At 40.0% G+C, this 26,948-nt stretch overlaps 1 protein-coding gene across 1 annotated transcript; it reads left to right on the plus strand.

Annotated features, from left to right (window-relative positions):
• The first annotated feature begins 1,285 nt into the window (after window positions 1-1,285).
• Window positions 1,286-25,302, plus strand: UBE2L3 (ubiquitin conjugating enzyme E2 L3). Its single transcript, XM_065417734.1, has 4 exons — window positions 1,286-1,360; window positions 11,008-11,103; window positions 18,450-18,636; window positions 24,199-25,302. The coding sequence occupies exons 1-4, from the start codon at window positions 1,334-1,336 to the stop codon at window positions 24,351-24,353; spliced, it is 465 nt and encodes a 154-aa protein (XP_065273806.1). The 5' UTR covers window positions 1,286-1,333; the 3' UTR covers window positions 24,354-25,302.
• The last annotated feature ends 1,646 nt before the right edge of the window (window positions 25,303-26,948 follow it).

A 26,948-nucleotide genomic window follows, 5' to 3' on the forward strand; every position in this document is an offset into this window, starting at 1 on the left:
AAGTCTCAGTCATTTGGGGACATGTCCAATGCAGAGATGAACTAAGGGGCACAAATACAAACAGACTGGAGTTGGGTAGTACTCCCAGAAAGGATTGTGCCAACAATGCGCATTAGAGAGTCTACTGAAAATTGAGAAGCCAGCTGGGGAGAGATGGAGTTGGGGAGCAGCCATGTTTGGAGACTTGGGAAAAGGCTATAAAGTACATCAAATTGTTGTGTTGGTTAGTATTAGCTATACTATTCCACAGATTTCATTCTTCCTGGAGAAAGTAGGAATGCACAGCTACAGAGGGGAAGCCAACAGGATGATGGCACCTGAACTAGCTGTGCTACTAGTGTATTTTGTGGTGGGGCTACTCAGCACATCTTGTCTGATATCAGTGGGGCATATGATAGTTCCTGGTCTATGCTGGAACTGCAGCCCCCCCCCCCCTCCTGTAAGGGTACCCAAAGAGGGAGTATTTGTGGCTCAGAGAATCAGATGGATTTATTCAGTAACATTTCCTCTTTCCACAGATGTTTCCATGGAAGATGATGTACAGTAAATAAAATACAACGCAGCAGCAGCAATAATAAAGACAGTAAAAATGGAAAATACTAAACAGCCCAACCCAAACAGCATAAAGGAAGAGGCTTTTAAAACTGTCTTAAAGCTAGTGCCAAAGAAAGGTGTGTGCAACGCACTCTCCAGTTTTCCCTCCCGTCAGCCCAGAAGTGTGAATGCTGGGTTCTTCCTCTGCCCCACATCAGGGCTTTCCAAGAGGGGTCGAGGGCTGGAAGAAGGGTCCCCTCCCCTCTTTCCCCCTGTGCCCCAAGAGGACTGTGTGCGCAGATCTCTGCTCTTACGCGCACGGGGGTCGCCAGGAGCATTGAGAGGGAGCCCCCCCCCAAAGGGTCCAGGGAGGTCTCTCTCTCTCAGCCCCTGTGTTCCCCCTTCCCATGAGTGTGCAGCTCTCACTCGCAGTGTGTGTCTGGGGAAGGGGAGTTTATTTTCCCATCCAGGCCTCCGGGGAGGGGGCACCCTCGCTCCTGTGCCCAGGGTACAGACCCCCTAGGAGGGGAAGGGGTGTTTACTCTCCCCTTGCCCAGAGCTGCAGGCTCTCCAAGGGAGATGGGTGGGGTGGGGAGCCTCTAGCTTCCCCTTTCCCCTGGGCGGGGTCTCGTCTCCTCTCCTGCCCCCCGAGGTGTGCGATGGGCGGGGGAGGGAGGCAGCCTAGGCGCAGGAGACAGGGGCCCCTCGCTGCCCCCTCCCTCCGTTCCAGGAAGCGCAGGGCTTTAGCCGCCCTGCCCGCAGCCGCCATGCATTGTGGGGCAGCAGTAGCAGATCCAAGATGGCGGCCAGCAGGAGGCTGATGAAGGTAACATCCAGCGCCGCGCCGGGGAAGGAATGAGCGGGGGGTGGCTTGGGGGGGGGAGCGCTTCCGCCCCGGGCCCTTGCCGTGCTGGGGGGCAGCGACCCGCCGACTCGGGGCGCGCGGGGAGCTCTCCCCTCCCCCCGCGGCAGCCCGCGGGACGAGGAGACCGGAACGGGAACAGCCGGCATCTAGGCCGCGCCTCGGAGGGGCCTCGCTCCACCCGCTCTGCCCAGGGCCGGGCTCCAGGGGGTCCCGGAGCCCCTGCGGCTGCCTGGCCCCGTGTGAGGAGTCAGCGAAGGGCGCTGGGGTGCCCCGGGCCGGGCCATACTCCTCCCCGAGGGGGCTCCTGCCGTGACTAAGCAAAGAGGAAGCTGGTGCGGGAGGAAATGCCGCCTGGGCTCCTGCCGGGGGCTGGGGCTTTCTCCCCCCGGGCCGGGATGGGGATGATTAGCCCGAACTGGCCGCAGTGCTGCCCGAGCGCCCCGCCGCCCCTGGCCGGCAGGAGCCCCGACCCGCCGGGACCATGAGGCTGGGATGGGGTGGGACGGACTGAGGGTTCTCCCCTCCCAGGCTTATTTTAAGTTTATTTTTGTCAGGCGTTTTTGTGCTTTTAACGTTAATCTGCCCCGCATGTGAGGGAGACATGGCTGGTTTATCAAGTTGAAATATGGACCTGGGTTCAGAAGTTACTTCACTGAGTTCGTCTTAAACACAAATCCTTTTCTGTTTCTAAACCTTTATTTCTTCTGACCTATGTATAATTATGTAAAGAGTGGCCGTAGCCTGTGGTGGTTGATTTTTACTTAAGAATGGTTTTATTTAATAGTTTTATTCTATTCTGTTGTTCAGTGTTGTATCTTTATTATTTGTTCTCTTGCAGTAGCTCTCACAATGTGTAAGATGCTTTTCCGACGCCTAGGAAAACAGTCACTGCCCCTAGAAGTTTACAGTCTCATGTAGTGGATGACATCATGATCATCAATTCAGATTGTATACTACTCAGGGCAGGGATCTGCCACACTTTCTGTATAGCACCCAGTGGGACTGCAACAACTGTAATTATCTGTGTACCTGGTACTGTACAAAGATACTATGATCTTTGCACCTAGGTGTTCATAACCTAAGTCAGATAGATGATATAATTTAACCACATGATACATAGACGCAAGGACCAAACTGAATGTTGTGAAATGTTCTTCATTTTTTACATATTTTGTACTTGATGGGAGAGAAGTTTGGTGCCACTTCCATTAGTTTTGTTCTTTTAAGTCTTGATCCTGAAACTGGCTTCGGGCAGGTGGAGCCCTGCCCAGAGCCTCACTGAGATCAATGGGGTTCCACCCGGACATTGGCTCGACAAGGATAGACCCCTGATGCTGGATTGGGGTCTGAAACTTGAGTTACACAGATGCATAGTTTATACATTCAAAAGTTCCTGAGGATTATAATGATAGAGAATTGTGATAGTTTAATATTGATTTCATTTAAGATTAGCTTTGCTATTTTAAATTTGTTCTGAGTGTAGATTGTAATTTAAACAGTAGAACACCTTCGATGCAGAGTCATGCACACAAGATAATATCCATAACCTCAGCGAGGAACATAAACTCCTAAAGAGCTTGATGAGACTGAACTAACTTGTTTTTTTGATATATTCTATTTTTAATAATATATCTTATGCTACCACCTATGAAGCTATTGTTGCAAATATGTCAGAATAAGAACCCCCTCTATTTTACATGGTGAACAAGAGTAGTTATTTTATGTTTTAATAAGCTTAGCTTTTCTGTTTTGTTTGAAATTGAATTTCATATTCAGAGCCATATTTACCCTTTTAAAATTTTTGTAAAGTAAAAAAATGTACATAAATACTCCTAGTACATTTCTAAACAGGAGCAAAAAATATAATCTTAAAAATCTGGAGGGCTGCAGAGGCAGGCAATAGTTAATCTTGCTAAGTAGCTACCAAAGCTAGTTATCATTCTGCTACATTTTATGGTGTTAATGGTATTGCTGCAGTATGTTTACGGAGACAGTATATAGATGTTAGTTTTCTGAAGTATTTGATTCTTCTGTCTGCACTTAGACATATCTCTTCTAGAAGAAATTTGTGGCCAGACATTGATTGATTGGGGAGCGTGGTGTTGGGAATAGAGATCTATTACTAGATTTTACTTTCATTTTTGTTTCGTGTTCATGAATCGTGGTAATCAGAAACTTTTCCCCATGAGTTCAGCAGTTGCATTATGCTCTTAACGGTTCAGAAATTACCTTCTTATACACCACGATTAGTAGATATTATTACTCACCCCCATCCCCCCCTCCCCAGTTTCAGGATTTTGGACTATAGTACAACTCCAGAGTACCACAAACTGCACCCGTAAGTGTTCCATTGCCAAACAGATTCTTTTTTTTTTTTTTTTTTTATAGTGATAATTAGATGTTTTCTCAGTTATTTAAATTATACTTTTTAAACAAAGCTTAGGGTCATAAAATGTAATGCTCGAAACCTCAAAGGAAACCCAATTTTAGCTCTGTATTTTCACACTTGTTAATAATAATAATAATTTTAAAATCTCTTAATTTTCTTACAGATCTTTGAACTAAATATAGTTTGTTTTATAACTGAAAATAAATTTGGAACCTCCTGCAGATTGTTCAAAATATAACATTCACGTGAACAGGGATGTAAGTGAATGGAAATTGTTTTATTTTAAAAGTACTGAAGTTGTTTGGAACCATTGAGATCATGGTTATTTATTTGTATTACACCCACAACAAGAGGCTGCACTTGAGATCAGAGGCCTGTTGTAGGTGATAGTGCTTGCTGTGAAGAGCTTACAGTATAAATAGACAAGACAAAGTGTGGGAGATTGGAGTAGCATCCCCACTTTACAGGTGAAAACTGATCTCTCTCTTTAAATTGAGCGAGCCAGTATTTATTTAGTCTTGGCAGAATTCAATTTTTATTTGTTATAATTTCAATAGATAATATTTGATGTTTGTTTTGAGCATTTTTTAGATTTTTATCAATTTAATTTTTTACATTTGTGTGAAATTATGGGTCTTATGCACTGGGGAATCAGAAGATTTTTAATGACAGTAGACACTGAGATTCAAAAAATGCAAGCTTTATAACTTAAAATACAAATTGTCAATATGTCAAAATATACAAAGTAAATATCCTTAAATCAACAAATCATAGCTGTGTTTATTAGTCCATTCGTTAGTCCATTTGTAACAAGTCTAATTCAAAAGTCTAAATCCCTGGATTTTGACTCTCTTCTCAAGCAGCGTTTTTCTTTCTTTGCCTGGCTATACATTTTAGTTATTATTGATTGAAATATGTTTTGTTTTGTGACAGTGAAATTGATATTTACCAATAAAAATCAAATCTTTCTAAAATTATATTTAATAACTTACAAATATTAATATGACATACTAAAGTTTACACAAATGCAATTGTATGGTTACAATAATAAACATTCAAAACAGGGAGGGGGGTGTTGTGGTGGTATCTAGGGGCCTGAGCCCCATTGTTCTAGGCCCTGTACAAACAGAAAATAGATAGGGGCCTTTTGTCACAAACTCTCATTCATCTGAAGTGTCTAATTGAAGTCATTGGGGGCTAGTTGCATGAGCATTTTACAGGATCAGGCCCCAAGTTTATCATAACAAATGCAGTTAGTGGATTAAGCCCCGAGTACATCAAAGACCCAATTTTAATCTATGAGCCACCGTGACAGCTGTGCTCCTCTAGGACAGTGCAGATCTCAAAGCATGTGAGAGCTGGCGACAAAGCATTCTCTGTCAAGGGGATCCAGCTATGGAACAGTCTTTCAGAAGAGATGTGGTAAATCTGGAGTCTGTCTGAGGAAACCCTGTAAGGCCTTCCCTTTTGAGAGAGTTTTTACACCATAGCTGATGCTCACAATTCAAACACCCCTTTTATTTCCAAACTGTTACTAACCCCTACCCACCAACACCACAAAAACCCTACCGCAAGCAGAGTTTTGATCCCAGAAAGGGAGGAGTGCCAGAGTCTCCATGGTGTCCATAATAAAGGATTTTGTTGTTGCTACTGTTTTTATGCGGAAGTCACTTGGATACTACAGTGATGGGCAACAGTATAAAACCCTGAGATAGATGGATGGAGAGATGACATTAGCTGGGGTTACAATTAAAGATGGGAGGGAGGCTTATATGGCAAAGGTGGTGACGTTACTTGTCTTTGCAGGTATATATCATGTTAATATAAAATACCATGTATGGAACTTGTACTTTTATTAAATTGGGTTGGGACTACTGTTTATAGAGATATATACTTAAAAATATAATTAGTAGTCCAGAAGACTCTCTTGGACAGTATCTGACCCTCCTTCCTCAGGTAAAGCTCCTGTTGAAGTCCCAACTATAATATGGCCAAGTAAAGGTTTCTATTAGGTCTATAATGTTTCCATTTCCTGGTTGTTTTTTTTTAATGTTTAAAAAAGTATAATTAATATTCTGTTAATGTAAGCTTTTGTTTTTGTGTGTTTTAAGGAAGTGAGGAAGGGCAGAAGGAAGATTATTTTAATCTTTTCTTTGTGTACTCCCACAGTTGCATAGTCAAACATTTATGAAGCAATGAACTCCACAGTGAAATAAATATCAGAACCACACCCATGTAATTAATGTTGATGCACATATTTACGTTATGCCTTAGTGTTGTAAACAGTATAACAACGCCAAATTTATTGAGAATTTTGTATTTTTAATCAGATTTTTTTCAGTTTATAGCGTTGATACTTTGTATGTGTAGGTTTTTAATTGTTCTGGCCTTTACTCCTCAGTAACAACTAGTCAGAAGAAACAAACTTTGTCTGTTTTCGTGTTGGTGTTTTTTAAAAAAAAAAGCTTGCACATTTTACAGCAGGAGTGAGAACAGTGTGATTTTATAAGTCAAAAATGGGTGACGATATTTTACTCAAAATTCACTTTTGAGCAGAGATCAAACATAGAAACTTTCTGCCAGAAAGAAGAATTATTCAGAAAATAAAGAATACGTGAAAACACAAAATTGTAATGTTTCAATGGAGCCTTAACTATAGCTTTTATGAAAATTAAATATTCTCATGGTTTTTTATTTAAATTTGAAGTTTAAAAAAAAAAAAAAAAACACTACCTTGCAGTACCAGAGAACCAGAAATTGAAATAGATCAACTTCTTACCACTGGCTAAGGGACATATTCATCATAAAAACACTTGTGTTTAGAAATTGTTTACCTACTCTTGTTCATAAATAACAGATTACAGAATATCTTTTCTCTATTCAGTTTATTTACTTTGTGCCTGATGCAAAGCTTATTGGAGTCAATGAGAGTCTGCCCATTGATTTCAATGGGCTTTGGGTTTAAATCCTTTGTGTATAGTCAGTTTCCCTGTTTTCCCTGTGTAGACAGTCATTGAGGCAGGCACCAGTCTTGGGATGGTTCATATGCGCAAGAGTTTTCAGGATTGGGACGGAAGTCATTTTTCCTTGTTTGTGTGGCTTTTTCAGAAAGGAGCCCGAACATTTAAAAAAAAAATTTTTTTTAAACCTGTTTATAAAATCACAAACTGGCAGAGGGACTCAGGTGCAAGTGCAGTATTTGAAATTACTTTTAACTTTTTTTTAATTGACTAGATTTCAAGTTGGTGGCATTTCTTTTACTTTTTGCTTGCTTTTGAATTTTTAATTTTAAGCTGAATTTGAAATTTATGCTTTCAAACAGCATAAATGGTGAAAAGTACTTTTTTCATTTTCAGTAATGTAACATGCGTAAGGAAAAATACTAAATGCTTTTTGTGATCCTGTCCCTTCAGTGCTATACCTGAAGATTAAATATTACATATCAAACAGTATGTTCTCCATTTTATATACTGCACTATGTTTTTTATCTGAACATGTTGAAATACTTTACAACTTATCCGAACACATCCCTATAAAATAAGTAGATATCTCCATGTTATAAAAGGGAAATCTGATTCAGCAAGGTCACACGCAGGGTCAGTGGCAGAACTGGAAATAGAATTAGGAGTGTGCACTCCCACTTCTATGTTCTAGCTATTAGTGCACTCTCTCATAGTCACTAATTTATATTATTTAAAACAACAACATTAAAGGGGATGGGAGAGAATGGGAATTCAGCTATTCACTACATTTCTAACCTTAAGATTTCTTTTAGAAAAAAATGCATGTTTGGCCTCATTCTCTCACTTCCAAAAGTCCTTTTTGTCCTTTCAGAGTCAGTGATCTTAAGGTGAAATTAGTCATTTTTCTGACTCTGAACATGGTACTACCTTTTACCAGCCTGTTGCCTGTGGACATTCAGCAGAATCATATTTTCTTTCTTCTTTGACAAAAGTACGTTTTTATTCATTATCTATGTTGCCTTTGCTGTGCTAGTATTTCATTATGAATTGTGTCTCACCAACAAAAGTAACTAAATTTCTGTTACAAAATCTTTATTCCTGGCAGTGCACCAGCCAGAAAGAATACAATTTGATTTGCAGCTTCCTGGTTGAATTTGCAGGGGGGTCAATAAGCAAAAAGCCTCTTCTAAACTGAATAAGTTTAATATGGAAGTTACCGATTTGCAATAAATATGGAACCTCACGGTGCTACTTTCAGACAGTCATTTTTTAGTATAAAGTGAAACTTTAAGCAACCACACAAGGGATTGACAAAAAACGTTTGTCTAATGGACTTGGTCTTCTAGTAAAGGCAGAGTAGGATTGAACTCAAAGACTTGATTCTTCACCATCTTGGACCTTGTGTAGTCCATGCCTGTTTAAAATATATGTATTATATTCTAGTCTGAGTTGGCAACTTTTAATACCTATTTTGTACTTCCTTTGCATAAGTAGAAGTTGCTACAGTAGGTGAAAGGTCGTGGAGAATCAGGCTCAGATATTTGGTGATACTTGATGGGGCGGGGGGTCTCTTGAACGGGTTTCACTATTATATGTCATTTCAAATGGAAGCGCTGCAGAGCCAGTAGGGTTACTGGGGGGGAAAATTTAATTCTCTCAACTTTGAGTGAAGGATTTTAAGGAAACCAGAGAGAGGCTTGCTGGTTCATTTGAAACTTTCTTTGGTTACATACAAAGCTTAATAAAATGGTGGTGATCACAGTTAACTTCTGCACTGTATTTATTGCATTTCTTAAATCAACCACATTACAGACATGTCAAGTTTTTAAAACAAAAGTGAGAGTTTACCTCTTTAAATTAACATCATTTGTTTTTGTTTTTTTCATTCTAAAGCTCACCACACTTAAATGTGTTAATTATTTTGACGGAGACAAAGAGACTGATCACGTTGATAGTTAACTTTTCTTTATATAACTACTTCATCCTTCATCTGTTTTTATATGTATTAGATTGTAAGCTTTCTGGTCAGGAACCATATCTTCCTGTGTTTTTTGTATAACACCTAGCACAATGTGATTTTGATCCTAGATGGGGGCCATTTGAGAGAAACTAATGTAAATTATACATATTATATAAACATCTATTAAGAGTTAGATAATGTCTAAAATAACCAATTTTTCTATCCATCTGTGTTTTGTGGGAGAAGGCATCAGTCATGCATAAGTTCTGCTTTAAATGTGTGCTGGTGATCTATCTGTATCTGTAACTTGCCCTTTTCATGATATCCCATAAGTTATTTTTGGTTTAGAATGGGCTTCATTGTTTAAAATTGTGGGTTATGAAAAAGGATAGTTCAGTGTGACTCTACGACAGTGCTACATGCAAAAAAAAATGAACCAGCTGAAAACGCAACTGAATTAGTTACTTACCTTCCTGAGCCTCTCAGAAAAACACCACAATCTTCTGCGCTTTTGAACTGAGACCTTTTGTACCTTCAGTGTCCAAAACCAAATACCTAGCATAGTACTAGATTCTTAGGGTACGTCTTCACTACCCACCGTATCGGCGGGTAGCAATCGATTTATCCGGGATCGATATATCGCGTCTCGTTAAGACGCGATATATCGATCCCCGAACGCGCTCACCGTCGACTCCGGAACTCCACCAGAGCGAGTGGCGGTAGCGCAGTCGACGGGGGAGCCGCGGCCGTCGATCCCATGCCGTGTGGACCCCAGGTAATTCGATCCAAGATACTTCGACTTCAGCTACGCTTTTCGCGTAGCTGAAGTTGCGTATCTTGGATCGACCCCCCCACCCCCAGTGTAGACCAGCCCTTAGTTAAAATGGACATGTGATGCCTTGCTGCTGCTGCTAATAAAGGTTATCTTCCACTGAACAGCGTGGTTTAGGTTTAGCATATCCCTATGAATGGAAATCCATGAGACTCTTGATGTGTGACTTCATGCTCTAAAGCATAATCTTATCACAAAAACCCTATTTCTGTAATATTGAACAAGTTGGGGTACATTTAATGGCAATGGAGCTAGGGAACCAGACTAACTAGTCATTTCTAGTGTCCCGAAGACCAGTCTGAACCTTATGTTCTGGACATGCTCCTTATCTGTGCTTATATCTGTTTTGACATACACTAGAAAATGAACCTTTAAGTATGTTGTATGTGAGTTTGGACTTTGGTCTTCCTGTTGAACTTCATTTAGTCATGATGCCATAGTAATGGTCTAGTTCTGAAAGAATAAGAGTAGTTTTTTTGTTTCACTGGGAGTGCCCTTTGTAAACTACTGATGTATTTATTAATAAAGGAAATAAACATAGTGTTTATTTTCCTTGACCTAAACTCTCTCAAAATATTGTGTACACTTGTATGTAATTGGCTTATTTGTCACTGAAAACTAATTAATAACGTTTTGGCTCGCAAGGCCTGTCATTCTCTCAGAAATAATTTCTGAAGGAAGGGAAAATGTAGTTTCTTAGCTCATGCAGTTAGTTAACTATATCGCAATTCCTGAAGGTAGTAAGTATCCAAATGGCTGTAATATTGCTGTTAACTTTATATTTTGTTTTCAACCTTAACTTAGAGCTTTGCCTACATGATGGAGGTGCACTGGATTGGTTTTTAAACCAATCTAATTAGACTGGTACAAACCTCTGTGTGGAAACTTATTTTGGTTTAAAATGGGCATATTTCAGATTAGCTTAAATCTTAAACCAAAATAAGTGTCCACACAGTGGTTCGTACCAGTTTAATTAGATTGGTTTAAAATAATACACTGATTTATTTAAAGGTATCTTTCTCGTGTAAACAAGTCCTAACACATCTGTTACTTGTTTTTGTAGCTGGCAAGTTGATACAATATTCTCAATCCACAAATTCTTTGAGAATAAACTTTTTAAACAAATGAATATCTGATACACAAGTGAGTGTAACAAAAGTGTAAATAAAATATATAGCTATGATGCAATATTATTAACCATGCTTCTGTTGTAGCTTCATGGCTTATCTCTTAATTCAACAAATAAAGATTTTGATTCCCTGGCTTAGATAACCTTGATTCTTTATAGGTGCAGGAATTCCATTTGTTTTATTAATTATGTGGCTTGTCACTTCTGAGACCACAAACTCATTTAATATAAAACAAAGGAACCCATTTTCATCTCTAAGTTTCTTGAAAAAAATAAATGAACATGCTGCTTATTACTGTTATTAATGTTATACTTACACTCTGCTTGCTTTTCAGGAGCTTGAAGAAATCCGCAAATGTGGAATGAAAAACTTCCGTAATATCCAGGTTGATGAAGCTAATTTATTGACTTGGCAAGGGCTTATTGTTCCTGTGAGTATAGAACACTTATATTGTGCTTTAAAGCAATCCACAGACCATTTGTACCTGGTGATGATTTGTATTGAGGGTGGAAAAAACTCTCACAAATCCATAGTCTATTAGTACTGTAGGTGGCCATTACATAATTGTTGCACCCTGACAAATGGGTGATTATTTGCTGTTATAAAACATTACTTTGGTTATTCTGGTTATGTTTGAAGAAGAAAAGATCCAGTGAATGGTTGCACTGAAAACATACCTGTTGTTTACTGGTTATAAAAATAACTAGGCTTAGCAGGATTCAGTTTTAATTTATAACTGTTGGTAAATGTTGATTTCAGATGATACAGTGAAATTGACAAAAAAGAAAATCAATTGGTAACAGTCACTGTGCCTCCAGCAATCAAGTGTCGCTGGTCCCTCCGGCCATTCGGGGAGTACTTCGGAGCCCTATTGTCAGGGGAGTGAGTGAGTGGGTCCAGCTGCAGAGGGCTCTCTGCGCCTCACCTGATCCCACAATGGGGATAGAGCCGAGCCCCCTGGCTGGGACTGCAAGGGAAAGGAGGACAAGCCTCTGGCTGTGGGGGAGACCAACCCACTGCTGAATGGCTCCTGCAACAGTTCAGGGAGCCCTCTGCAGCCTCACTAGCACGGACCTGCTTTCTCACACACCAGCTGAGAGTGCCAGGAGACTGCAACTTTCCCTGCATCTTGCACCTGTAGGGATCGGGTATCCCCAGTGCTGTGGCCATGTAGGGAGCCCACTGCAACTTCACTGTCTCAGCCCCACTCCCTTACTTGTGTGACAGCAGAGTTTCAGAGGGCTCTCTAGACAGCTGCAGCACCAGTGACACCCAATCCTTGCAGGCATTGGGTGTGGGGGAGGCTGCAATTATCCTGGCCCATCGGCACAGAGATCCCTGGCCAGGATTGCAAAGGAGGACCTCAAGCCCCTGGCTGTGCAAGAGACCACCCTGTCGTTGAAGAGTTCCTGCCTGGGGATCCCACACGTTCCTGGCTGGAGGGTGAGTGAGTGGGGCTGGTGACACCTAATCACTGCAGGCACAAGATGCAGGGAAAGCTGTGATACTGGCCCGGCAGACTAGAGACCCCTGGCCAGGACCTCCTGGCGAGGAGGAGTCAGTATTGTCCCCAGCCGTGGAGGAGGCCACCCCACTGCTGAATGGCTCCATTGCTGGGCAAGAGCCATTTAGCAGTGGGGTGGCCTCCTCCACAGCCAGGGACTCGTCTTTGTCATCGTCCTCCTCCTTGCAGTCCTGGATGGGGGTCTGTGCTGTGCCCCGCCAGGACCCCAGCTTTCCCCGCACCTTGTGCCTGCAGGGATCCAGTGTCACCGGCCCTGCGGCCTTGCAGGGAGCCCTCTGTAGCTCCATTGTCAGAGCCCCACTTGTTGATTCACCAGCCCAGAGCATGGGAGCCATCCCCAAGCAGGAACAGTTCAGCAGTGGGGCCTGCCTCCCTGGGGCTAATCCTTACCCTGGCCAGGACTGAGGAGATCTCCACTGGGCCAGGATGACTGCAGCCTCCCATGTACCTGGTGTCTTGGGCCCCTCAGCTGCACAGGAAACCCCCTGCAACCCTGCTGTTAGCGCTGCCCTAACCCCAGCCCTACCCTCCACAACAGTAAAAATCAAAATAGTTTAAAATAGGGGAAAAAACCTTTTTTTAAAAAAAATTAAATTTATTTTTATTTTCAACAATAAAAAAATAGAAAAAATTGAGTTCTGCCAGCACTAAATGTAACCTAGGTTTGTATGTGATGCATAATGAAATTTTTAGAAGTCTCAAGGGAGGAAGGAGGTTTTGAGATTAAGGTGCTAAAGTGGATTTTGGGAGATCTGGATTCAGTTTTCAGCTCTATCACAAACTTCCTTCATGACCTTGGGCAAGTTACTTATCTCCTATCCTCTGAGACAATTGGGGTGTAGGTATTACCTTATCTCACATAGGTGTGAGGATAAATCCATAGATACTTGGGAGAGGCTCCAATGCTGTTGTGATGGGCGTCATATTAGTACCTAGATAGATGCTTGAAAACTTTAGGCCTGATCCTGCAACTGGCTCCATGTGAACAGGATTGGGGCCTTAGTCATATTGTGATGTTGTTGCCCTGCTTTTTTAGTGTACAGACACTTTTAATCTTAAAATGTTAAATTAAAAAAAAAAACTGTATCAGGTTAGTTTGTAAACAAAGTATCTTTAACTGAAGTGTCATAGTCCCCAAATGGCATTGTTTTATAGTCCCAGTGTTCTATCATAGTATTGAGACCAGAATTTTCTCTGGGGAAAAAAAATCATGTTTATAACAAATGTTATCTTACAATTAAAAAAACAACACCCTGTCATGGAATTCCTATTTAACATTAAGTTTTAACATCTTTTAAGCTAGATGAGGCTTTCAATGCGGAGGTATGAAGATTCTGTGTACAAATTTAGCAACTAGAATTTTTCATAATTTAGTCTGAGATGGGGAAGTTAGAGTTTAGTGTATATATAAGGGGTAATGTTTTAAAAAGCACTTGAAGTCCCATTGATTTTTCTATGAGACTTAGGGTTCTAAGTTACTTAGGCACTTTTGAAAATTTTATCCAAGAATTTTACTTGCTCTGAAAGGCATTATGCATTTTAAATGAGATTTTTAAAAAGCTGTGTAGACTATAAAACCAACACTGTTGTAAGGTGACTTGAGCATTTAAGTTGCTTAACAATCACTTATTGTCAACTTAGTTGGAGGAGGGAGAGAGAGAGAGATGTAGGCACGCTACTATTTTCCAGGTATCTGTTTATGTGGAGGTAGCTCATAATTCGTGGGTCACGCAGTAACTTGTAAAGAATCTTGTGTTTTGAAACAGCTAGACTAAGCAAATACAAAAGCTCTAATGCTTTGTGTATGTTGGCACTTAGATCATGTTAGTGACTCTATTTTTACTATTTTAAAATGGTTCCTGCTAATTTGGTGTAAACATAGTTTTCCTGGCCATTATGACATGGTGATAAGAGTATTAAAACAGTTATGGTTGTATCATAGTAGCCAGGCCAGGGCCGGCTCCAGGCACCAGCTTGGCAAGCAGGTGCTTGGGACGGCCACTCCGGAGAGGGGCAGCAGGTCCAGCCATTCGGCGGCAATTCGGGACGGTCCCTCACTCCTGCTCGGAGCGAAGGACCTTCCGCCAAATTGCCACCGCAGATCGCAATCGCGTCTTTTTTTTTTTTTTTTTGGCTGCTTGGGGCGGCCAAAACCCTGGAGCCGGCCCTGAGCCAGGCAAACCATATTTACCTCTTTTTAGCAGGAATAATTTTGAAATTGGTTTAAAACGGCTCTGCTAGTATGCTTTTTATGTCAGTGAAGGTGGGCCTAAACTAACAGGTCTTAAACTGGTGCAGGCAGTACAAAAATAACTGGAGTCCAAGGTGTGCGAAAGAATTTGGCCTGGATTTTCAGGATTGGGTATTTTAAGTTAGGCTCTAAGCACTGGGTTTTAAAAAATCTCAGCACCTCTTGGAAAACAGGCCACTTATTTATGCACTTAGGTAAGGATTAGGTACCTAACTTTAGGCATCCACTTTTAAAAACCTTGCCCGTGATTTTGTATCTTTGAAAGAGAAGTGTTAATAGGCAACTTTTGGGCTTGTCTACATGGTGGGGTAATGCATTATATGGGGGTATGATTTCTAAAGTGCATTAAGGTGCTGTGCATTAATTGGTCTATGTAGAACCTGCTGGTGTGCTTTAACAGCATGCTTTTGTATTATGTGAAAGCTCACTAGGGAACCTTTAGTGCGCACCAGCAGGATCCACAGGGATAAATTGATATGTTAGAGCCCTTTAGAAATCACACCTCTGTAGACCGCATTACCCCACTGTTTAGACAAACCCTAAAAGTAAATTACTACTATACTAGTCAAAATCAGGGCTTTGGAGTGGAGTGTGGAGCAGTAGGTTTTTGCCTGGTTTTTGCTTGGAGCTGGAGCGGAGCCGGAGAGGGATTTGTTGGAAAGGGGAAGGGAGGAATCCAGTGTATTGGATTGTCTGGTTGAAGTCGTATGGATTTTCACCTTCTTTATTTTGGGCATTTTCCACTACCGAGTTCCGTGCTCCCTTTCCTGGATGAACAGCTGCATCTAGTTTGTGGAAAGGAGAGTTGGGCTACTTGGACATCAATGCTACCTTTTGGTTAGATGCAGTAGTAAGCTGGAGAGAAATATAATCTGCATGTGATCTTAAAAACTTTCAACATCAACTCTGCAGTGCTTCTGGCTTTGTTAGTTAAAAGCCACTCCTGAACATGGATCATGCGTGCTACATCAAGATTCTTGCTGATCCTTTGGATTTGAAACACTGTAGAACGACTGATGCAAATAATCCCTTTGAGTCTTTGGTGCCTCTTTTGTGAATAAAGTGAGCAGGATTTGAGAGAGGAGATTTCTATTAAGTAATATATTTTTAATAAAACACTGTTTATGGCTCTTGTACAGCATTTTACTGCTTTGGCATTCTTCCTAACCAGTATAAAGCTGAGAGTATGCGTTTCTTTTGAAAGAAAAACATTTTATGGTGATCTATTCCTTAAAAACCAAATAAAAAAACCAAAACAACCCACCTCAAAATGTTTGAGCTAAAAAAAAAATTAACAGAAAATATGTAGCTTTAAAAATGAGGTGTCTGTTTTAAATAAAGATTTCTGCTCATTAAGACTTGAATTTGGAATACTTTCCTCTGCAAAGGTTCATGACCTCACAAACACCAAAAACAGCATTGCAGGGAGCTGCATCCCAAAGACAGCGTTAGATTTTTGTTACGTGCTTTTGCAGGAGAAACAGAACTTTGAACTCGTGTTTTGGCATGATTGAGGAAATTATTTTAAAATAACATTTTGTCACTGAATCTACATGTATTAAGGATCTTAAGTTTTTGTACGTGTTTAAAAAGCACCTTGGGTCACCATTTAAAGGGAGGACACAATCAATTCAAATAATATTCCTATCCTTTGTTTGCTTAACTGGTCTAGAATTGTCTGAAATTCAGCTATCACACTGTGAATAAACTTTTTTTTTTAATCGGCAGACATAATCTGGGTACAGATGAAAGCTTTTTGATGTTAAATTTGCTTTTGAAGTACCAGGTATATGTATTTTTTTAGAATCATTGTCGGCACTTTTTAAAAACAAATTATCAGAATTTCAACTAGCTTTGGCTAGTTATTGATTGTCCAGTTCTGTATTTTTAATCTCCCTTCTGGGCAGCCCCTCTCCACAGCTCTTGTAGAAATGATGCTTGATGTACAATTGAGAATTTATCTGGCATATGCAGTAGGCAGGCTTATTGAGTGATATTTTGTGTAATGCTCAGTTAAGGTTGTTGTGGAGGATACAGTTCTAGAAGTAGCCCAGCCTGCTATATTTGTCCCTAGAACATTGTTAAAGAAATAAGCAGTCACATGGTTATGAAACAAGTCAAAAACAGCTTGTTATCTTGGGTTTTTCCTCTACAGATGCGTGTGTCAGATTTTTTTTATATTGCTTGTTTTACATGACATAACAGGACATTAATTTAAAAAAACAACTTTCAGGATAAGATGGTTTCGTGTTCTATACATTGAAATAAATTTATGCATGTCATTGAATTTCTATACTGTATTTGTTTCAATTTCAACATATGAAACATAAAAGAACACCTGTCTGAGACTCCATCTGCCCTTGTAAAATACATTTATTGATGTATCATTAACGAAATCTTCTTTTTAAATACTGGTCACAATGGATGGCCTTTTGGGGAGTGAAAGGTATAGCACAAACATTCCAAGTGAGCATTACAGTCATTCATGTTAAAGTGTAAGTGATGAACAACCCTTTGCATGCAGTCTTTTAATTCCACTTCATGAGTCAGATCCTTACCCCTGCTCTGACTTCTTGATTCTGGGAATAAGGGTTATAGCTGTATAAAGTAGCTGTAAAAGCCCAGGATCTGGCCAGCACAGGATCTGCAAGTCCTGACTCAAGAGTGTATCTGGGCCAGGGTGAAGCCTCAGTATGAAGTGTTGCAGAGATTCCAGGTAGCACTACAGCTCATAGGACACCCTGTGCACGCTGTTGTAAGTTAAACAAGCTTCCAAGGCTGACCAAATTTATTCCAGGGTCACTTGAGAAGACTGGATGGATGTAAAGTGGCTTAAAGCCACCTTTGCCACCCCACATCCTGGCTTGTGAGTTCTGTTCTGTCTTCAGGGACAACACAGAATCTCTCCCCATAGGTTTAATACCATTTTTCTTTCCGTGTAGAGTGTTGTTGTTTTTCCTAAAGATGCTAATACTGGAGAGCTCATTTTTAACTTCTAAAATGGCTTTGATTAAAGGGATTGAACTGACTGGCTGCTAGGTGGGGGAAGTTAAACTGTACACTGAGTAAAAACTCACTTCCAGCTATTCTGAATCTCCCTTTCCCCAGTATCCTGAGTAGTTTTATCATGCTGAAATCATTGTTTGCAGTATAAAATGTTATATTTTGATAAACTCTAAAAATATCAAGTTGATTTTTCTTCTGGGTTTCTCATAAAATAATTGAAAAACATTTTTGAAACTAGGTCTACAGTGTCTAGCAGCAGTTTCTGAGCAGTCTTGTTCAGTTTCAGCATGAAGAATCACTCTCCCTACTTTCATAGTCCTCTCACCGTACTCCTCCCAAGATGATCTGATGAAAGGAACCTGAAACTGCATACGAATTTAGTGTTCTCATCAGCAGATGCAGTGAATATCTATGTTTAGTAAAAAAAAAAGAATGGTCAGCAGATTTTATGCAGTCAGCTAAAGCAAAAAGGTTCTCTCGGAACATAGAGGGAAACCTGACAAGTCAAATTGCTCTGTTGTTTTTACCACCATATTGGGAGAAATGAAATAACTAGGTTTAGAGACAGAAACCGAAAACTTGAGGAAGAAAATTGGTATCTAAGAAAGGACCTGAAAACTTTATGAAATTGGGAATAACAAACAATTGTGAGATTGGAGGCCTCTTTATCAATGTCACAAAGTTCTGCTTTCACCAAGTAGAAATGTCAGTCACCCCTCAGTGCTGCCATAACATGTCTTTTTTTTCCCTTTCAAGATAAATACAGATACTGATAAAACACTATTACCCCTTTGCAAAAGAATATTATGGTTTTGATGTTTTCTGGCACATAAACCTAAATCTAGACATGTGAATGGACTTGAAGGCCTATACAGACAACAGGTGTATCTTAAACATGGACCATTCAAAAGACTGAGATCTATAGCACACAGTCCCTTCAAGTGTATCTGTTCTGATGTCTGAAATCCCTTAATGTTCTGTCTTCTCATTGCAGGACAATCCTCCATATGATAAGGGAGCCTTCAGAATCGAAATCAACTTTCCAGCAGAGTATCCATTCAAACCTCCTAAGATTACATTTAAAACAAAGATCTATCACCCTAACATCGATGAAAAGGGGCAGGTTTGTCTGCCAGTAATTAGTGCTGAAAACTGGAAGCCAGCAACCAAAACTGACCAAGGTAAGACACTCTGTATGGTGAACTTAATCTCAAGTAACTGTGTTAGTTAAAGCCAATGGATGCTTGGTATTATCGTGTGGTAGCTGATATCCCAAGGTATCAGTTGTCTGTAGGTTTGTGCAATGGATTACTCCCTCTGGGAATGTAGTGAATCAATGGTAGTTGATCTTCAGTTATATGTTAAGATAATGCAGTGACTTAGCATGTGTTGTTGTGGAGCTCTGTCATTGATGATCAGAGCATCAGGTTTGAAATATCTAGAAACCATAGAACTACAGATTCAAATCCTAACAGAGATGGCTCCTCTCTTAGTTCTTAAAACATGATAAATTGAGTACTATCAGACTTAGTGTGGAGGTCTCTTGGATAAGACCTTAAACATTTTAGGGTACGATTGGGTTTGAGGGACTTTTCTGTTTCCATTTGTTGTCAGGGTGAGAATTTGTCTCCGTTTGATGCTGGCTGGCAGAGCTAATTTGTTTATACATTGGTATTGAATGCTGTTGGGTGATTATTGTAAGTATAACTATTGTTAGGGAGCTCCTTTTTTGTATGGGGTTTTTAGTGTTATAAACCCAAATTAATAATAGAGAGATTCTATCTTTCATCAGAGCTTTAGTGACCATAAAGAGCTTTTTTTATGTAGGAGGCAGAGTCTGTGCAGGTTTCCTTGACCAAAAATTTCCCTTCTCCCAGCCCCCATCTGTCAGTTTCTCGCCGTGAACTATGTGTTGACCGAACCAAATACTATAGATACATATGGATGTCCATGAAAACCCATACATCTCTGAGCTCCCCTTTTCACTTCCATATACTTATAACTTCCTAATACTATGCTTGATCTCAGCCCAGAGAAGGATTTAGGAAAATAATTGAGGTATTTTTGCCCACCAGTAACTTAAATAGCCAAATAAAAGCCACCAAATCTATTATGTGGCGAGTCCTCCAGGAGGAATAGCCCTTTAGCCAAACTTGGGGAAAAATTTAAGTTAGAACTGTGCATCTGCTAAAAACTTAAGGTGGTGCTACAGCAGTCTGCTGTCTGGTACAGAAGAGTAAAAGGAGAACTATACAGTCTCTCTACCTGGCCTTACACCTGGACTTTGCTCAGCAGTTTCAACTGATACTAATAATTGAAAATAGCAAAATCCTCTTTTAAAATAAACAAAGGGAAAAAATAAAACTGGCTTAAAAGCAGGAATATGAAAAAACATTTCCGATCCTACCATTTTTGCTGCATTTTGCAAGTTTAAGCTGTGTTTAAAAGAATTCAGTTTCTCTTGCAGTGGCAAAGAGTCTTGTTACCCCAGCCTTGCATAAAACTGTCTGCAACCAAATATTGGCAGTCTGGCTGAGGTGCACATTCCTCTTATCATAGAATCGTAAGACTGGAAGGGACCTCGAGGTCATCTAGTCCAGTTCCCTGCACGCTTCCTCATCCCCGTTCTGTGCTGTGAGATATGACTTTCAAAGTCTGCATGAACCAAAGGAAAAAAAGCAACATCACTCAATGCAATATCAAGATAGCTTTAAACACACAAATGTCAGGAAAGGGGAAAGTTAGGGGTCTCAACTCATCCCACCTTTCATATACTAAGTGCACCTCTTAAGGCTAGACTACATATTAAGGTTACAGCCGCTTAATATTAAAAAAGATACATGTGCAGTGTGATGGAATTACTGTTAAGACTCATCTTAATACTATTTTAGGGTCTGACTTGTGTGTGTTAAATATTGCTGTAATATTTTTTAATTTAATTATGTAATGTGTGTGAAAGAGGAGCTGTGGCATACTGTAGTGTTGATATATGGCTTGGTATGCAAGCATTAATATGGCAACAGCTCTCAGATGTAGCAGTCTCATAAGTCAATTGTGAAATCAGCCAATATCAACACTACATTTCTCATACTTTATTTAAACAACTCTAGTTTAAGGTAAGCACCTGTAAGCCAACCCCTACCTTAGCAGTAGAGGAATAGGTTATCCTAGTGGGATCCAAGTTTTGGTCTCGAGCTATGTCGCTTGCTCTCAGGTTGGAGAGTGATGTGAATGCAATGTGTTACACCCTCTGGCAGAAGCACCGCATGTAGTATTCTAGTAACCACTTTGGTGAACTCTGAAATGACGTGATGGATGCCGGAGTGATGAACAGAGTCCAAATCCTCATCTGCTGAGACGTTGTTGTGGAGTTGAGGGAATAGGGGAGCATGGGGAAATCTGAGTGCATTTAAAGTTGGGAGGTATGGAGAAGGAAGATGATGTGCCTGCAGGAGAACAGTAATTTGTAGCCTGATTTGAGGCTGTTCCAAACTCTCGAAAACATGTCCAAACACAGTTATCCTCTGGTTCATCCTTATAGCATTGATGAGACTGAACCGTGTTTTAACCATGCCCCTTGAATTTTGCTACAGCCTTTGCAACATGTTACAAGAGTCTGTAGCACATTTCAGGATGCTGTGTTGTAACCACAATAGGTTGTATTGTAAAGGTTGTTGTACAGTGTAGTTGGGACTATAGTGTCAACATATTTAACATGGGAGTGATGTGTCTTGTACATTGGGAACCTCTTTCAGTACTTTATAGATAAAATATAACTTATCAAGACCACTTTTGTCAAACTCGGTTTATAATACATATTCATGATAGTCTTTCATGCACCATCATTAAGGTTATGATTTGGTCACGGAATCCATGACTTCCGCACACCTCCATGACTTCAGCCCGCAGCAGCTGAGAGCTGCAAGGTACCCCCACCTCCCGTGGTGGCTGGGAGCTGCGGGGGACCCAGAATGGCGGGGGTCCCCTGCAGCTCGCCAGCCACCGCAGATGCGGGGATCCCCCGCAGGTGGTGGAGAATCCATGTCCACTCACCAGCTGCGGTGGGGGATCCCTGGGAGCTCCTCAGCTGCTGCTGCCGGTGGGGGAATCCCCCGGAGCTCCCCAGTCCCCATGGGTGCTGGGGACCCCTGGAGCTCCCCAGTCTGGGGGGGAATCCCCCAGAGCTCCCTGGGCGATGGGAAATTTCCTATAGCTCCCGGGCGGCAGGGGATCCCCAGCAGCTCCCCAGCTGCCACAGGCGATGGTCCCTCCCAGCCACTGGGTCGGGGAGGGGCCGCAGCTCCAAGCCACAACAGGGCAGGGTGCTCAACCCTCCTCCCTCTCTGTTTTGTCATGGACATTTTTAGTAAAAGTCATGGACAGGTCACAGCTTCTGTGAATTTTTGTTAATTGTCCGTGACAGAATCGTAGCCATAACCATCATACCATTCGTAGAAATAATTACAGGGTAGAAATCCTCATTTAACCAGTGTTATTTCTATAACAGACCTGTTTAAAATTGGGCGTTATCATATATTGTGTGGAAGGGTTGACTATAAATACAGGAATGTAGTGGTCAGTTTACTGTAAGTGTTCTCTCTAGGCTTATTCTGCACTATTTGACAATGCAGCATAGCTCATTTCAACATTCAGCACTACTGATGTGCTTGTCCATGTACGAAACAACGAGGAAGTTATGGTCCCTACCCCAAGAAACTTGCAATTGACACTTTGTCCAACTTATTTCAGAGCAGGTGTTTAAAAAACAAATCTTAGTCTGCCTTTGTCCCTATATATTATATTCCATGGCATGTATCTGATATCCAGGAATGTGCTGCCTGAAACTGTGAGATCACCTGCCTCTTGATCATCACCCTCATGTGTAATGTGTCTTGGTCCCATTTACCAAAGCTCCTGCTCGCTTTTAACACTATATAAAAGTGAATTAAAGCTTTCAGATGTTTACTAATTTGTGTACTTTTGACTATGTAATCTCCTATAAAACTTTGCAAAACCAGTGATTTATTTAATCCTATTACACTTATTTCCCTTGGTTTCCTTTGTCAGTGTTTTTTTCCCTCCTCCCAGGAAGTCTGAGTAGTTTTTTGGTTGGTGGTTTTTTATTTATTTATTTATTTTTAACTTGCAGTTCAGGATAGTTGTTGCAAGAGTCTGATAATCCCATAGCAAAAAGTAAGTTGTCTGTCTGCAGTGTGCTTTTAGCTAGAGTCTTCTGACCTTCAGGGCATTTCAAAATTTTGCTACTATAAAACTACTTCCTGTCTATTAAATATAGAGCAATTTTCATTTGCGGTTGGAAACCACTGCTGTAGAGAGAAGCAGCGTTAGTGTTCTACAGTACTTACTATAGTAGAGACTTCCCTCTTCCCCCTGTTATACAAGTACTATATTTATCAAGCAACTGTGGTGTTGAGGGAAGGAAGCTTCCTTTAAATGATTTTTATAACCAAACATTCCAGAGAGCTGTTTTCCATTCCATATGACAGCTGGTTACCAGTGTGGAAAATATTCAGTTAATAAAGTTTTGACGTGATTGAAAAGCATGGGAGCAATGTTGTATATTGTTCAAGACCCCTAAATCTGACTGGATTGGGGTATTATGAATGAACGTCAGACAGTGAACTCTTAGTTTTTTTTCCACACACCTATTTTCTGTAGATCTAAGATATTTATCACAGATAACCTACCTTCCATTTGTGCATCCTCCTCTTAATGACTGCACACAGTGTAGTACAGTATGAGAATTTGTGATTGCTGCAGCCTGTCCGTTTAGCTAATTAGTTCCTAATGGCCAAAGGAACATTAAAAAAAAAAAGTATCAGAGGGGTAGCCGTGTTAGTCTGGATCTGTAAAAAGCAACAGAGAGTCCTGTGGCACCTTTAAGACTAACAGATGTATTGGAGCATAAGCTTTTGTGGGTGAATGCCCACTTCGTCAGACGCATGTCAGACATATTTCGTATTCACCCACGAAAGCTTATGCTCCAATACATCTGTTAGTCTTAAAGGTGCCACAGGACTCTCTGTTGCTTTTCATTTAAAAAAAAAAAAAAAAAGTAGCTTTAGATTTCACAGCAGTATGTCAAGTCCATCATTTGAGTGCTGTGTCTAGTTTAGTTTAATGTGGTTAGTTAAGACTCCTATTTCTCATGAAGAGCATTGACTGTTTTAGAGCATGGTCATGAATATTGGGGTGAGAATCACCCTGAAGTATTACCAGTTTGTTCATCCAGTATATCTTCACCAGCAGGTATATTTGGCAATTCATGTCGGAGTAATGGTAGAAATTGTTTCAGGAAGTGAGAGAATATCCAATTTATTGTATTCATTTTAGACCAGGTTGTTTGTAACAATGGTAGTTTCATCCATATGTAGGTAGATAAAATATATGTCATCAATCGTGCCCATTACTTAGCCAGAAAATCTGGAATGCAGTTTGAGCTGTATGGGATTTGTCTATTAGTTTTCTAGTGTCAACTTCCAGTTTTTCCTTCTTGAGATGAACTATGAATTCAGAATCACTACCAAACTAAAATTTTGAACGGTATGCAGTTGCTTTGTACTTGTTTATATAATGTATTGGTCTGTCTTTGGAAAGCATACAGATTTATAGGGACATTCTTTAACACATTTAAACTCTTATTTTTAGTGCATCACTTACATTTTGGCTATTTAAAAATTAAATGTTCAAGTCACTGACAGTACTTGTACTTCTTTTGACAGTAATCCAGTCCCTCATAGCACTGGTGAATGACCCACAGCCCGAGCACCCCCTTCGGGCTGACCTAGCTGAAGAATACTCTAAGGACCGTAAAAAATTCTGTAAGAATGCTGAAGAGTTTACAAAGAAATATGGTGAAAAGCGACCAGTGGACTAAAATCTGACACGATTGATGTCAGCAACGTGTGTTAGAAGATCCGGAGCAGTGCATTTCAGACACACCACAAAGCAGGACTCTATGGAAAATTGACAAGTGCCACCTTTTGGTGTTTACTTGTGGCTGTTACTAACTTTCTACAGTTTTCTTAATCAAAAGTGGTCTAGGTAACCTGTAAAGAAAGGATTAAACATTTAAGATGTTCTAGTTCTGCTTTCTTTGTTTAAAAATCACTGCTTCAGTATACTTTAAAGGATGCTGTTTCTTTTTCTTGTCAGAATTTATCAAAAATATCTTAGACTTATATTCTGCCCTTAAAAATTCGAAAGGTTGTGGCTGTTATTTCTTCTTTTCCCTTGCAGTTCCCACTATCTTGCGTTCATTTAATTTTTCATTTAATTTTCTTCCCCCAAACTGATGTCTTAGAAAATATATTCCTGTCCTGACAGAAAATGGTTGAATGTTTGGCAGTTCTGTTTACTTTTCTCTTTAAATGTTGCACTGTGCTTTGTGGAACTTAGGTTGCAAGTTCCCCTTAACTTCAGTTTGTAACATAATAAACAAAAACAAACCCCCACAAAAACAATCAGAAACAAAGCCTAGGTCTTATGTAAATCTGGCTGATGTTACCACAATAATGTTTATTAAATGGGGAAACCCAAGTTTTGTGTGCGTGATTGAATTAAAATATGACTTATGTGCTGGTTTCGGAAAACTGAAAACAAAATTCTGTAGCAAATGAATAGTGGAATGTGATTATGAAGTTCTTTCACTTTAATTCTTAATATCTATGCAGACTAGCTAGGAAAAACTTGCACAGAACAGCATTGCAACCACTTTAGAAGAGTTTCAGAAATTGGGGACCAATAGGTACCAAAGTAACAAACTGTGTTTGAATTAAAAATCAATACTTTTTGGAAATGTTAATTTTGAAATTAAAAGCTAAATCTGACACCACGGCTAGTCATTTGAGTACATATTTCCATCAAAATGTATTATGAAACCATCTGTATTTTTTGGGATGGGCCCTCCCCTGCCCCTTCCCCTCCCCCCAGTTATTGTATGATTTTTTTTGAAAATGGTATGAGAATAGCATTAAGCAATAAACTAATAAATAGAATACATTTCACTAGTACTGTTCATAAATATCTGTAAGAAATAATATACTACGCTTGAGTTAGATGATTCAATGAGTATTTAAAGTAACACTCCCTCCTACCTTATTTTTACTTGAATAAGTTATTTTCCCTTCAATCCAAGGCATGCCTGCTCAGATAAAAGGACTGTTCAGGACTCAATACCCTTTATAATCTAACTGTTTTTCATATTTTTTTAGCTGCCTGTTCCCCCCCCCCCCCCCAAAAAAATCTAAAGTGAGGTCATAGCCACACAAACCGCCTTCTCTTCCCAACCATTAGAATTTTGATATCTTATTGAACAAGCAGGGTTATTTCCAGAAATTAGGAGTGCATATCATTTTGATGTGCAGGAAGCTGTATTAGTAAATTCTTCACACCCAGATGGTTATTTGTACTCCTACGATCAGCATTAGTACAGCATCTGTCTTTGCAATGTTTCAGGACTTGTGTGTGTAGGGAGCAGTAAGAGAGACCCTTTTGGTTTTAATGTCTTGTATGTTTCCTGTCTTTTCTGCTCAGCCCTTTTTATCTAGATCCAGCTTTGATTTAGAATTTAGCATAAAGAATGACAGCCCAGTACCTCTGTTGAAAAGTAAAACATTTTATAAGTGAGGGAGCTTAAGAACTTTTATGTTTAAGTATTCTTAGACAGATTCTTTGGCAGGTAAATAAAGTTAAACCATGGTCACCTTATTTAAGGAAACTTGCATTTCCTAAGTGTTTTCAGGCTTGGTGAGAGCACTGTCTATTACCAAATTTTCACATCTTTGTGTCTTCATTTGCAGAAAGTTGGTACTGATTTTGTTTCATTCACGCTCACTGATTCATAATAAAAAAAAAAAAGCCAAATTATCTGTCAAACTGAAGTGTGTGTAACTTCTGCATCAGATACCTAAATGACCCACTGTTTTTCTCTCCTCTTGATCACGTCTGTTAGCATGGAAACTTGCCATTGCCCAAATTATCCTTTCATATTTATAAAAACTGTAGCACCTGTTTGTCACTCTTGTTTCTATAAAAAAGTGAATATACCTTCTGATTGTAAACCTCTCAGGTTAAATGCTGCATACATGTGAATTGGTGCCATTAGATACCACTTAAAGGGAACTGAAGAGGTTGGATAATTCCAGGAACTGCAGTTCAAATTCACATCAGCCTATAGCAAGGTCATGCCTATTATCTAATTTTATGTCTAGGGATCAGGTGGAAGAAAATATTAATCTCAATTCTCTTCTTGCTTTCTTTATAGTCCAGTACCCAAACCACAAGATGTGAAACACAAGTAGTAGCTTTTACTTATAGGTGACTCTCTTTGCAAAAGATACAGACCAAATAAGTGTGTTACTGTATTGTTGAAGTGGGAGTAGACATATGAAAAGTACTAAGCCAGTCCTGTGTTAACTCAGGAATTCAAGCTGTTCTCTCTGGTTCCCTAAGCCATGCTCAATTCTAAACA

This window comes from Emys orbicularis, chromosome 16 (assembly GCF_028017835.1).
Source record: "Emys orbicularis isolate rEmyOrb1 chromosome 16, rEmyOrb1.hap1, whole genome shotgun sequence".
Classification (NCBI taxonomy): domain Eukaryota; kingdom Metazoa; phylum Chordata; order Testudines; family Emydidae; genus Emys; species Emys orbicularis.

Bases quoted from the DNA above. Each gene is read 5' to 3' on its own strand.
- UBE2L3 (XM_065417734.1), top strand. From the start codon at position 1,334: ATGGCGGCCAGCAGGAGGCTGATGAAG. The intron at 1,361-11,007 runs GTAACATCCAGC...CTTGCTTTTCAG, and splicing joins CCAGCAGGAGGCTGATGAAG to GAGCTTGAAGAAATCCGCAA. The intron at 18,637-24,198 runs GTAAGACACTCT...TTCTTTTGACAG, and splicing joins AGCAACCAAAACTGACCAAG to TAATCCAGTCCCTCATAGCA.